Here is a 14,702-nt window from a genome sequence, read left to right as displayed (position 1 = left end):
GAATGTGGACCCTTTCTTGTAAGAAAATAACTTGGTAACACTTTACAGTAACTACACGCTATGAATCATTAGTTAAGCATTAGTAAATAGTTCATTTTATAAACCATTGTTGCAACATTAATAGTTTATAGACAGTTTACAAATACAGCTATAAAGATTTTGTTCTTAATGTATAGGCGTATCTATTACAAAGGAGATTTAAAGGCTGTTATCTTGCTAACAGAAAGGCAAACACAACACTAACTAATGATTCGTAATGTGTAGTTATAAAGATTTATTGGGAACACTTTATAAGCCTTTTGTGTCATACCTTCTTTGAAATGGAAAATTGACAACATGTACACACCGAACATTGACTCAAGAACAAGAAAATGTTTTTTAATGAACTTACTATTAACTCAGAAATGCCGTAGTTGAAGCTGTCGTGCTTGTTTACAGAAATTAACTGATTTCTCAACCTTTAGCATCACAAAGTGTTAATGTTGCACCCCAACACCTTAGACAAACACAAAACCTTAAAGTGAACATTTAACAATTACTAAAACAGAATTACTAAAACATTTTTTATCATAATTTAAACTGTTTCTTGCTGACTGTCACAGTCTACTAAACATGGTCGCTCAATTTCATGGGTGGTTTCTCAGAACTGTCAGTCCCATTCCTCCTCGTCCCTGTCATGGTTGTCTTCCCACTGAGGTTCACGAAACTGGATATTAGCCAACATGTCCCTCATGGCCACCATGAGTCTATTCACTTCTTGGTTCAATTCATGCCCAGCACGTGCAACTTCCTGTCTGTCTTCTGGTCTCTAAGGGGCGAAGCAAAACTAAATCATTAGTAGATTTTATTCATGCAGCTGATCCCAGTAGTATGGCATAAAGCGTACTATAGCTTGCATAACTTGAAGGAAAAACGGTCAAAAACTACATGCTCAATGTTTTTTTACTGTTAATTGTAGACCACTCAGGACAGTTAAACTTGCGCAATGCTAAAACTCCAAACACCTACTATTCTTGTGACATTCCAAAATTTTTATTTTATTTATTTTTAAATCAAGGAATCAAAGATTTTGGATCACACTTTTTTCTATTTACACTTAATGTGTTACCATAAACACCATCTAAATTCTAATGCTAAATATTTTTTCAACTAAAGCAATTTTTGTGCTTGGACACATCCACTTACCTGCAGGTTGAAGTTTGGTAGCAGCGAACGGAAAAACAAAGATAATGTGCTTTCATTTGAGGCCCCCATGTTCTGCCTGAAAACGTACATTTTACACATTTTAAATATATTTTTAAAGGACAGGAATTAACAAAAACAGGCTACACTGTTAAGGTCAATTCCCACTGCACCAGACACAGCTTCAGACATTCCATTACCGGATTCATTCAACTCTATTCCAGATTCCATTTCAGTATTTATATTTAAACTCAAATCTGTTTCAACACCCAAGGTTTCCCCAAAAAGAGCTCCATGACCAATGCATGGCAAAAATAAAAATCTCCTGGATAAGGGGGATTTTTTTGCCCATATGTCTGGCCTTTTGTTACAACCTAGCGGGTTGTTAAACAAACATAAGAGTTGTGCATACTATGTACTGATGCGTTATTACACTGTGGTTACATAGTATGTAGACATCTAGTTACTATGCAAGTACACAGGTATTAAAGGGACACAATTTAAAGAGGGACCAAAAAAAAAATGGTCATCTGCTCCGAACAAACATTTAATCCTTTGACCATTAAACGATAAATCGTTCACTTGTTTTTCTCGCTAGGATTCTTTTGAAGCCTGTACAGAGATGCAAATGAGATGTTTTTAAGTCAAGTTTCTATTTGTCTTTTGTCAGTAGATTCAAGCAAACATCTGTACAGTATCAGTTATTATAATGGGTTCTATCTGCATTTGACGTGAAATATTGCAAAATTCACATCCACTGTAGGCAAGCGTCAGCTGCAGCGAATTATAACTATTTGTTTATATCTCGCTTTAAAGGGAGCAGTATGCATATGTTGTGCCTATGTGATGTCATTATTCAGATAGCTCCACAATATCCAAACTGACCATTTTTGGACCTTGATTAAAGAAATACTTTGCTTAAAATGTGCTCCTCGTTATGAACAATGTAACTTTAATAATATGAAGAGATCCTATATGACATAGGACTTATGATTGTGTCTCTAAGGGGTCACGACATATAAGGCAGACAATTTGATGACATCTAGAGGGTACCTTTCCGGTCTGATGTAAGACACAATGGAGTCCAGCGGAGGGAGAGGATCAAAACTCATTCCTGGCTGTGTGGTCACATCCTGTGAAAGACCAAAATAACTTTTTTTTAGTACTCAATAATAAAAAAAAAGTAAAATATGTATGTTTTTAATTGTTTAGCTTCACCTAAGAATTTAATGGCCTTATTTATATATAGAAACATCGAACAAATACAGGTGTATATCAGTAAGTTAGGATATTGTGGAAAAGTTCGTTTATTTCAGTAATTCAAGTCAAATTGTGAAACTTGTGTATTAAATAAATTCAAATGCACACAGCCGGAAGTAGTTTAAGTCTTTGCTTCTTTTAATTACGATGATTTAGGCTGGCATTTATCAAAAATCTTCTTTGGCAAATAATGTTTGCGGCTTACCCTCCTTGTGAAGGGTGTCATTGACTGTCTTCTGGACAACTGGGAATCCTCACAGAGGGCAGCACTTGTTGTAAAGTCAGTAATAGCAGCACAAAGCCATTCAAAGGGACAATATAACTGGTCAGCTTTTCTCAATGCTTGACCACCAATCATAGTGTAATAGACTTAAGTTGGGGAGTACGGAACACACTACACGACTAGCTGAAACATTGCAAGACTAACCTGAGCAGACTTAACGGCTGTTTCCATTGACTGGAGCAGATTTTAATCTTTGACAGCACAAACCTAATGACTGGTTCCACAACAAACTTGACCGGCAAAATTATATTGGTGAAACGTGCTTGACAAATGCTCCACTGTGTCAAATTTTCACTCCCTGCTCAAAATTCTGACTTTTTGTCAGGTACTGAGTTCTGCAAGCTGGCGAATGCAATCTTATTATAATATGTAGTAATGTCAATTAGAATTTCATTGCGCTTATTAGCTCATTGAGCTTATTGATGGAATGCCGTAAGATCGCAATTGCGTGCATTAGCTGTATAATAGTCTGAATGTCACAGAATGGATATATTAACATAAGAGAAGAAAGTATGTTTTGTCTTGATGTTTCAAAATAACTATGCATGCCAATGAAAACCACCATGCAGTCGTGTAACCAACGACTGGAGATTCTTACTTAATAATGAACAGGAATAAATATTTGAGTGCATATTGAAAATAAAACAATACGATCAGAACAATTGCAACAATGTCTCATGAAATTGATCAATTAGAGTTTCAAAAACATCTAAGCCTACCTTTATTGCTGTTTTTCTTGTAAGAATGCCACAGACATTTTTTTTTATTTTCACATTAACGTCACCAATATAACAATTTTATTATTGTAAATTGTATTTGTAAATAAATATTACAACATTATTTTTATTTCAGTGTACATGCATGTAAACTACTGCATGCGAACCCAATCTTGGCACAGTGGCCCAAAAAAACTGTATAATGTATATTGTGAAATGCATTAAGCTTTTTTTTAAAGTCTCAAACTGTGTTTATTTGAGAAGGCTCTTGCTTCATGGACCTGCCCTTTGGATTTGATTGGTAGGATTGAACTGATAACCTGGTTCAGACCCATTGCATGCCTGAGTAACGTTGTCTCTTGGACTATCCTTGGATTATTGTTGACAGATCAGACTGCCTTATTGTTTATGTTTGTTGCTCTTGATTCAACCTCGGCTTCCATCTCCTCATTACACAGACATTTTCCAATCCAATTTTCCAATTTTCTAAATTAACTTGATAAAGAATCAAAACAAAATATCTCCTGTCAGTATATACCGTCTATACAGGGCAACAGCGACGCCATCGGCAGCCGCCCATACAGTCGCAAACATTAATCTCAAATAAAAATCTTTGTAAAAACAACTGGCAACAATTCTTGAATTCTAAGATTGTATTCTTTAGAGACCGAACACTACACAATTTTTTCTACTGACTGCACACAGCAACTGAGCCTAACTGGAACAGACCAGGGCTGAACAATCGATCTTAGCGATTAAGAGTGTTTTCTGAGTCAAAATCACTTAAATCTGCGTATTTTTTTTTACCTTTATAAAGGCCTATTTTTAGAAATCCATACATGTTTTAATATACGGTATTAAAACAGAAAACGTTGGATACTGACATTTGAAATTATTTAACTAACAAAAGGTACTTTGTGAAATTTAACCCCCCAGTAGGTGGCAGTAATCAGTGTTAACAAGTGAGTCATAGCGATTAAGTTAATCTATTGTTTATTGAACTGAAAAAAAAATCAGTATCACCTTTGTAATCATGGCATGATGATTGTAGGTGATTGTTGTAAATGAATGTAAATTTTAATAGACTGCATTCTACGTTTGTGTACTAGACTTAATGCAGTCATGCATGCGTGCACTCTATAGGTGCTTTGAATGCTTTTTTTGTCGTGAGAACATTCAGTGAAATGTCTCACTTTGTCATGCTATGTTACTTAACTATATAATGTTACAAATAAATGAAACATTGTATTTGTTCTGAGATTATTTATGTGTTTTTATGCTCATTCGTACTGAAGTTTCTCACAAATAGACAGAGTGAGCTTCACCAGGGTGACCTTGATACTAGAAATACAGAGGTTTTTTTTTTGGTCACTTGTGTTTTAATCAGGCTATTTGTCCATTTGGGCAGGTACTGAAAAAAAAAAACCTGAGAAAACATTTATAGCCAGAAGGCTGATAAGCTGTAGCTTGAACATTAAGGTTTAACTTATATTCTACCGTGATTCCCTCTGATGTTGTAGTAACTACCACAAGGGAGGAAAAAATAAATCTTCGGCCTGTCCAATTCAGACTGAAGATATTTTAGTGCTAATGAGACCAAAAAGACTCACTGAATCTGAAAGACATTTTAAGGACCTGCGGACACCCTGTGAAATATTAACCTAATGCTACATTCCAAACAGCTCGGGTATAGTATAATATATAATATAATAATACACGCTATTACTTGCATTTAATTATTTACCAGACATTTTTATCTAAAGCAATTTAAAACGAGGACAATAGAAGCTATCAAAATCAGCAAAAGCACAATGATACAAGTCTCATTTAGCTTAACATAGTACACACAGCAATGTTAATAATTTTTTTTTTTTTACTTATATAGTGATTAAAAAGAAAACATCCGAAAAAAACAAAAAAAAGCTAGTGTTAGAGGCTAGTGTTTTGATAATCATGAAAAGAAAAAGAATAGACAAAAAAAGAATGGTAATGTTTTTTTTTTTTTTTAAAGAACAGAATCAGAATAGAGATTGCTAGAGGGTTAGAGGGTCAAATAAAGATGAAAGATGTGTTTTAGATGATTCCTGAAGACAGATGGATTCAGATATTATTGTATATTTGTAAAGACATTATCCCTGTGTTCAATACATGGTTGGGTTTCATAAACGACACCAAGCCACATATAATTTATTTGAGTTTTCTAACTATTATTCCCAATCTCTAAAGCACATTTCCAGCATTACTTATTTCATTGTCTTTTTGTTTGGTGGTTACAACTCTACTCTACAGTGTAGCAAATTCTCTCAAAAGGGAATCAGTTAAGACTTTATAGGGAATTTGGACAGAATCGCTGTTTCCAGCTGAACACTTATCAACTCTGATAAGGATTTTAAAGTCCAAAAGATTGTGAAAACGCTATTAATTGTCACAGTAACAATATTGGCTGTTTAAGACATTGTAAGCACAAAACACATTCTCTTTTCAACATAAATAAGGCTTAAGTGGATAAATCTAAGACAAACTAAACTAACACAAAAACACGCGTTCACACATTCCTATGCATTAAAGCAAAAAAAAAAATCTGAAAATGTGACTGAATTTGACTGAAAATGTTTCCTCGGCCAAACCCAATTCCACAATCATGTCACACACCCAGTTCAAGAACTGTGTTTTCCTTTTTGTAATTATGAGCACCTGTCCTCTTAATTTAAAAATCAATTACTAAATCGATAAAAAAAATTCTGAACAAAAATTAGCCACCTGCTATTTGACTCAAAGTGATCTGTATTGTTAAAAACGCTATATAAATAAAAGGTGACTTGATTTGAATTGAATTAATCCTAAGGAAAACCACAGGGTACTTTGCGGTTTGAAGGCTTTGAAGGTTTTCCAAAGAGTTCCCTCCAAGTGGCTTTATTACATGCGCCGTCAAAGAGAGTGTTTTCATTAACGCATTCTTACTGTCTGAAGGTGTAGTTTAGAAAAATTGTCTCTTACTAAAGGAAGAGTGGCTGTTGCCTCCTTGATCTCAGACATCAGCACATGTCTATGGATGTTCCGGGGAGCACTCTGGTATCTCTGCTTCCTCCTGTCCAGTAAAAAGACCCAAAGATGAACTTCAACATTCTCACCTTCTCACACAAGAAAAACAACATAATACATCAATTTATATTCTTGTTATTTTTATTTTTATTACTATTATTAAATAAACACTAAAAAAGTCATGTCAGTGGAGCCAGGGAAAGAGAGACATTATGATCATATTCTCACGGTCAACATAATTTTTTACTCTATCAAGATAAATATTAGATTATCAGAACCTTGTTCACAGTATAATTTTTACAGCGTTGCAGAGATTTTTTCAGCGCTGAGAGTTGCAGCACCTGAGCACACTGTGCCCACATACCCTCTCTTGTTCGCTGTCGTTGTTCACTTGTTCTAATACAAGTTCTGGATAGAAGTCTGTTTAATAATTAGATAACCAGATTAGAGAACAGTAAAACAAAGGAATTAAAATGTATACATAAAGTATCAGAATTACTGCTTTAATTAGTAATGAAAACAAACAATACTTTCTCGTTTGCCATCAGCATTCAGCAAACGTGCATTTACATAAATCTTTGAATGACTAACAAACGTTTAATTTCAGAAACCTTGCAGACTAAAAAGTAAAGTATGTGGACAGAAGGAAAGGTCAGCTTCACTAGAGACGCGCAATCGAAACACTTTATACTTATGATTTTAAACTATGCATTTGTCCACTGTCATTTTCTGTGTGTCTTCTATGTAAAAATTAATGTTACATTGGCTTTTCTCAATCCCAAATCATGTTGGTTGCAGTGTTTAAGTCTTTTTTTCACATTTATTTATTTTAAATTATTTATTAACCCCTGTATATATTTATTTTTTTCTAATTAAATTTTCATTTGTAAAACATACTTTCTCTTCTAATGTGTGTTTATTTTTGTAGCGTAAGGTTGGACCAAAGGTCAACCCTCCAAAATCAGAACAAACAACTAATTGGGCAAAATGGACCAGCCAAGTTGGGAAAGGCCAAGACGGTGGCATTTGTTCGGCCTGTACCCTGTCGAATCTACATCCCTGACAGGAGAAAAGGTGTAAATAAACCTCCCCCAAACTAAATGGTGGAGGGAATTTCACTTTTTCTGACTTCAAAGGGCCCTTTGGGCAATGAGAAATGCCACATTGCCCCAGGAAACCAGAAACTCATGGTCCTAACAAAGGAATCCATAGTTTCTGTCCTTTAGAGAAAACTCAAGGCCTAAATTGTATAAACTCTGTATTAAATTCTACCTCACTTAACCTCAGGGGCAAACATAGCATCTGTATCCTGCCTATATTTGCATTCTTGTTAAAACTATGTGTGAAGGTACTCAAAACCCTTCCATGTTTCATATGTAAATGCTCCTCGTTATTTCTCAAACAATGGTGTATAGTACTGTAATGTAATGTGTCACATTCCACCGTTATCTTTTTCTTGTCTAAAACTATTTTCAACTCCTTAAGCACTCTCATGCAGGCAGTCATATAAATGCAAATGAGACGAAGCTGAAACAAAGAACCATGTTTCACGCCCCAAAACCGCCTCCTCCTCATTGGATCGCTGAACTCACCTACGAACTGGGACGCCACTATTACGACGTCACACATCATCATACTCCTACTATACACATAACTGCTGGAGTATTACCGGTTTAATGTCAGCAAATCTTAGCAATTTTTTGCAAGCATTTCTTTAAATTTCTTGAGGATTGGGCCTTACTCTCATGTGACACTGCACTTATTCACAGTCTCAAAAGTATTTTATTAGTATGTGCTTTAAAGCCTTGCTGGTTAAACTTTACATTCACGCACCCCTGACAGCACATTTTCATCTCGGGACATCTATTTGATATCTGTCGTTTGCACATCTGCAATGCGTTTATTGGTTCTCTTCTTTTAGATGTCAAATAGACATGTATAGATGTCTTTAAGATGTTTAAGAATGTTTTAGAATGTATGCATAACTGACATCTGTAAGATGTCTGCCAGGCGTTTGTGGACAGCAGATGCATTCCAGATCAAAAGGTCTTAAGTGATAGTGAATATTTACCATATAGTCTAAAATAGTCTAATCCATAAACTTACTTCCACATTAAGGAAAAAGGTGGTACAGGCGCCACAGCAAAAACTACTAGCTGAAGTAATAATTCCACAAATTACAAGTGTATGAATGCAACAAAGTTGCTAATAAAGTCAGTAACACTAGCATTCAGGTGTAGAAATGTAATAAATAGCAAAATAATGCAAAAGTGCTCTTCACTGCATTAATTATAGCAGGAAGAAACAGGCGTTTATATGCTGTTTTCTCTTTAAGATCAAATGAACGTATTCAATACCGACATACACTGCTTCTTTCTCAGTTGTTTTCATGCACTTAAGACATAACCAACTGTGTTTACCAGAAAACTTGCCAAAATACTTGCCAAAACAAGTATTTTAACAACTATGTGTATATGGTTCCATTCAAACAGAAGAGAGTAATCAATCAGTGCCTCTGTCTGAATCGTGCCTCATGTGCTAGCTTCAGTTGTGGAAAGTAGTAGTAAAAAAAAAAAAGAAAAAAAAAAGAGAATATTCTCTTTTGCTTGAATTGTTTAAAGTTGTTTGAATGGGTACTGGCAGGACAAAACAACAAGTGCACACGATACACCTTCACTCGCTAATGTTTACACTGAAAAAACTTTTGCTGCTATTGATGATAGGAGTAAGGTTATGGACAGGTTTGGTGGTATGGCTAGGTTAAATGGTGGGTTAAGGTGAAGGGGATGGGCAAACAGTGTAATTCTAAATTCTAACCAAAAAATGACAGATGAAATTGTATAAGTATTTTAAAAAGTGTAAGTACAATGTAAAAACATGTAGAGTTGTGTGAAAAAGTGTTGAACATCATACCAACAGTAAAATATGGTGGTGGTAGTGTGATGGTCTGGGGCTTTTGCTGCCTCAGGACCTGGAAGACTTGCTGTAATAAATGAAACCATGAATTCTGCTGTCATCTATAAAATCCTGAAGGACAATGTCTGGACATCTGTCCGTGACCTGAAGCGAACTTGGATTCTGCAGCATGACAATGATCCAAAACACACCAGCAAGTCCACCTCTAAATGGCTGAAGAAAAACAAAATTAAGATTTGAGTGACCTAGTCAAAGTCCTGAGAGTAATCATATTAAGATGTGGTGGCATGACTTTAGACTGTGGTCTTGAAAACCCTCCAATGAGGCTGAATTACAACAATTCTGCAAAGATGAATGGGCCAAAATTGTTCCACAGTGCTGTAGCAGACTGTGACGAGAGTGAAGAGACCAAAGACAAAGATTTGTTAACAAATATTGTCAAAAACAGGGAGGGACAGAACAATGGAACACAAATGTGTAGGAGGAAATCAGAGAGCAGTCAGGGAAAACAAGCAAGGGTCAGTCGACAGCAAACGCCATCCAGAGGGGCGAGACAAAGCAATAATCCAGGTGACCAAACAATAATCCCAACGAGGTGCAAAGAGTAAATCCAGAAAACAGGCAGAAATCAGAAAATGGGAAAGTCTATCAAGAAAAACTATGAGAAAACTTGGAAATGGTTTATGTAAAGATACTACTTAAATACTGTGTGTAATTTAATTCAGGTGAGCGTGTTATTTGTGACAGATGTGTAAGGGCTGATGGGAAATGCAGGTTGAGTTCAGGTTGAAGGTTGCAAGACTCAATGTGGAGAGGAGGTGACATCTGGTGGTTAGTGCATAGCAACATCCACCACTACTCCAAAAGGTTCACCTCAGGAGGCATAATTGTGACTGCCACCACAACATACAGTTTGGTGGTGATGTGTGCAGCCCACATGCAACATTGTGATCCCCAACACAGGGATCACTTCGACCAGAGAAATCCGTTCTGATACATAGGGATTTGAGGGATAGATGTTGGTTTGGGCATACCTGCTGCTTTTGGTGAAATCAGAAGTAAATCCTCAAATGTTGGAGATCAGTTTGGTATATTAAAGAGCTGGGTGCAACAAACTGGCAATGACCAAGTATAGTGAGACTCTCGATGATTGGCCGTGACGAGACGTGACTCTGGGAGAACAGCGGTTTCTTGACATGACTCTGGATGATCAGCGAAGATGTGACATTGCCTTGGCAGACCAGCAATGATTTGACATGACTCTGGCAGATCAGTGATGACTTGACTTGTGAAGATCTATGAAAAATGTACTTAACTTGTGTAGATCAAAGCAAGGGTCAGTCCATGGCAATCATAATCCAGAGGGGCAAGACAGAGTGATAATCCAGGTGAGCGAGCAATAATCCAAACGGGGTGCAAACAGTGTCCAAGACAACAGACAAAGAGTAAATCCAGAAAGCAGGCAGAGATCAGAACACTGTAAAGTCTATTAAGGAAAACTACAAGTAAGCTTGGAATGGTTTATGTAAAATTGCTCTCTCTAAGAGAGGGATAAATGCTAACAATACTGAATAGAGTCCAATTTAAATACTGTGTGTAATGTAATTCAGGTGAGCGTGTGATTTGTGACAGCTGTGTGAGTGATATCAGTGTAAGGGCTAATGGGAAATGCAGTCCAGGTTGAAGGTTGCAAGAGTCGATGTGAAGAGGAAGTGTTGAGTAAGTGTAAGTTTCTGGACAAGAATTATGAAACAGATTTATTACAAGTTATCACAAACGCTTGATTGCAGTTGTAACTGTTAAGTTTGACCCAACCAGTTATTAGTTGAAGGGGGCAAGCACTTTTTCACACAGGGCCATGTGGGTTTGGATTTTGTTTTTCCTTCATAATAAAAACCTTAATTTAAAAACTGCAAGTTGTTTTTAACTTGTGTTTTCTTTATTGATTATTTTTATTTATTTAACACTAAAGTGCGACAAACATGCAAAAAATACACTTTTTCACACCACTGTATGTGCACAATAAATGCATTACTTAATCGGTACAAAATGCAAGTACACAGTATTTAACACCACCTAATATAAAGTGGGACCATAATTATGATGAAATCATGATATTCGGAAAAAAAAAATTATAATAATTTGGTCAATCGATTAAAATATTTATTCACAATTAGTGACATGGCTGCCATGAGTTAACTCGCAATTAACAGCAATTTAATATACATTTGTATCTGTTCTAAATGTACTTTTAATTAATACTTTTAAAGTCTTTAATACTCATGGCATGGGCATGGACAAATATGGATGCTTTATGCAATGTTTCAGTTGCTAAATGGGTCTGAAAAGTCGCTAAGTTGGCAACCCTCACAGCATCTCCATATTTCTCCAACCACGAGCTAGGCTACAAGTCAATCAGAAAATTCATGCTGCATTAATCTTGAGTTAATAAAAATAGAGCTGTTAAAATTAACTTGCAATAACGCATTAATTTTGACAGCCCTAAATTACATTAAGTTATATAATTTTAAAATAAAATAAAAAAATTATGAGCTCACTGCTTTGCTTGTTGTTTTTGGAAGTAAACATGCAAATGTGCCATTAATTGTTTACAACATTTACTTACAAGCTGTATTCCGGGACCTTGTTTAAAATTAGAATAACAAAAAACAAATATTTTAAGTGAATGAGCCAAATGTTGTATTCACAATAGAACAGATGTTTAAATTTTATGCACAAATTGAGCTCATTTTAATTTTGATGCCTGCTACGGGTCTAAAAATAGTTGGGGCGGGAGCATGTTTACCGTAGTGTAGCATCTCCTCTTTTCAAAACAGTTTGAAGATGTATGGGCATTAAGGTTAGTTCTGGAGTTCTGGAGCCTCATTTATTAAACTCGCCATAGATTTCAAACTAAATGCTACATTTTACGTATGCCCAAGTTTTTAAAATGATAAATCCATGTACACGCCAGAACCTGCGCAAAAATAAATCCCAGTCAGGTGTGTGTACATGCATCTCCACATCCTCCTAGAAATAACCGTATATGGAGCTTACAATGCCTAGTTTTACTACACATAACCTCATCTGCATTTTATATCCATGCATGGATATTTATATCGTCATGTTACATCCACATGACGATGTTAACATCGTCAAAGGTATACTAAGGAAATATGAGATAAGCAGCATAAATGCCATTTTTGTGCAACACTTTAGCTGTACTGCAAAAAACATAATATCTTTGTAAACACATCAATAAATTAAATAATTATTAGATAAATTAGAAGAGCGTTGATCTCATTCTTTCACATTTATGCAGTTTTTTTTGATAAGGTTCAAATCTTTTAGTTATATTAGTGGAAACAGATAGGCTTATATTTATTGCAATGTAAAACTTTCTGACTGTGTCAAGTATTTTTTAAAAGAAAATGTGTTAATCTTACCATTTTCTTCAAGTTGTAGCCTATTCTTCAAAAAGCATACAGCGGTAGGCCTACTTTTTTGTTTTAGAGATGCTTTAACGCCTCCATGTAAGCAGGTACAGTTGTACAGTAAGCTATTATCATTAGCCTTACTAAATCTTGATAGTGGACAATTCAGTCACCGAATCCAGCCATAATATCAAAGTAAGTATGCATCATTGATCATTGTAAAAAAAATATTTTCTCATAAGCCAATCCACCACAAATATCTAAATTTCATACAATTTTTGCTTAACTTTTGCATAATGACCATGTATTTTCAGTGCTTATCTCTATGAAAGCTGAATATTTCATGTAAATTTGTACTGCATATCTACATGAAAATAGATCTTAAAATCTGGTTTTATTTTATTCATTCATATCACTCCATGTAAAAAGGTTTGCACACATGGGTCCCAATTGACAAAGCATGAAGGTGTGCAAATTTTCCCATCAAGTTTGTTTTTATAAATCCCACTTTTTGCATGGAAAGTGGTGTATGCCTTTATATACCTTTTAGCATTCACAGTGCCTTCCAAAACATGCACGTTGCCCATACCGTAAGCACTTACGCAGCTCCATACTATCAAAGTCTCCTTCCTCTTTAGCCCAGAGGCCAAACGTCCATGATTTCCAACAAGAATGTAAAATTTGGACTCGCCCGACCATATAATTATACTTCTACAGTCCATTTTAAATGAACTTTTTCTAAGATATCCTTTTTATAGCTTTTAATCTTACAGACCTGATATCAATTAACTTAATTGCTGGATGTTCTCCCAACTAAATCCTTTAAAAATGTTTTTTCAGTCCTCTGTGACCTGTAGCAGGCAAAAAATTTCTCTGTTTAAACATTTCAATTAAAAAAACAAAAAACGTACCAACATTTCCGGAATTCAGATACTCGATTCCAAATCACATGGCTTATATTAACATGTAAAAAAGGGGTATAATAAGATCCCTTCAATATCAACAAACACAAACAGATACAAAGTAACATTTGTGTTCAATGTTTTCTTACTTGTTTTTGCAGTCGTCCACGTAAGAATCATGCGAGTCAACCCTCGTTAGCACTTTTCTGACATTCTCCTCCAACCACAGCATAAGCTCAGCCTCTTTCCACAGGCTCTGGCAGCGACCCACATATAGGGACACCAACTCTGAGAGTGCAGGAGGCTGCCTAAATGATGCAGCAGAATTAAATATTATTGCATCACATTCATACATTAGCAAAAATATTTGGATCTGACTGATTTTAAATACATAAGTGTGTGTGTGTGTGTGTGTGTGTGTGTGTGTACGAGCTAGAACAAACTACCCAATTTGACTTGATGGCCCAAAGAATGCGTGAGAAGACACCGCAGCATCAGGCTGAACTGTGCATAAGTCCAAAAGGGGCATGAGTGCTGGAAAACATTAACACATTAAACAATAAATGTGAAAAATAAAAATAAAAATACTTTAAGCCATACATTTTTGGACTGTCTGAATTGATCGTTCAAACTCTGTTCTCAATTACTGCTGTGCACATTCAAGTTTTTGGTCTAATTGAAAGTAAGCGCCCTGTGAAGACGAAGAGTTAAATCATTTCCCTGCGAAGCCCAAAACTCTCGCAGCACACGTGCCATGCGATAAAGCAATAAATCCTGGGATCTGGGAGAAAGACCATTTGCTGGTAGGTCCCTTTACCCATCCATCCTTTCCTTCTGGTCCTAGAGCCCAGGTCACAAATAGGTTTAACTCGAGTTACTATACTTTATCTTGCATCTAATGTATCTAAAGAATTAATTACCATAATAGAGCTATATAAACAACAGTGACTTGACGTCTTTCAAAAAC

At 35.6% G+C, this 14,702-nt stretch overlaps 1 protein-coding gene across 1 annotated transcript in view; it reads right to left on the bottom strand.

Moving 5' to 3' along the window:
* Window positions 1-357: 357 nt before the first annotated feature.
* Window positions 358-14,702, bottom strand: part of tcf25 (transcription factor 25 (basic helix-loop-helix)) — a 37,276-nt gene continuing 22,931 nt past the window's right edge. Inside the window, exons 13-18 of the mRNA XM_043264790.1 lie at window positions 14,182-14,269; window positions 13,885-14,043; window positions 6,439-6,529; window positions 2,236-2,315; window positions 1,186-1,261; window positions 358-808 (exon numbers count right to left, since the gene is read on the bottom strand). Coding sequence (XP_043120725.1) covers window positions 650-808; window positions 1,186-1,261; window positions 2,236-2,315; window positions 6,439-6,529; window positions 13,885-14,043; window positions 14,182-14,269 — 653 coding nt within the window. The 3' untranslated portion in view covers window positions 358-649. The remainder of the gene's footprint in view (window positions 809-1,185; window positions 1,262-2,235; window positions 2,316-6,438; window positions 6,530-13,884; window positions 14,044-14,181; window positions 14,270-14,702) is intronic.

The sequence above is a fragment of the Puntigrus tetrazona genome, chromosome 18 (assembly GCF_018831695.1).
Source record: "Puntigrus tetrazona isolate hp1 chromosome 18, ASM1883169v1, whole genome shotgun sequence".
Taxonomy (NCBI): Eukaryota; Metazoa; Chordata; class Actinopteri; order Cypriniformes; family Cyprinidae; genus Puntigrus; species Puntigrus tetrazona.
Note: the sequence above shows the minus strand (reverse complement) of the source record. Positions and strands in the feature narration are given on the sequence as shown.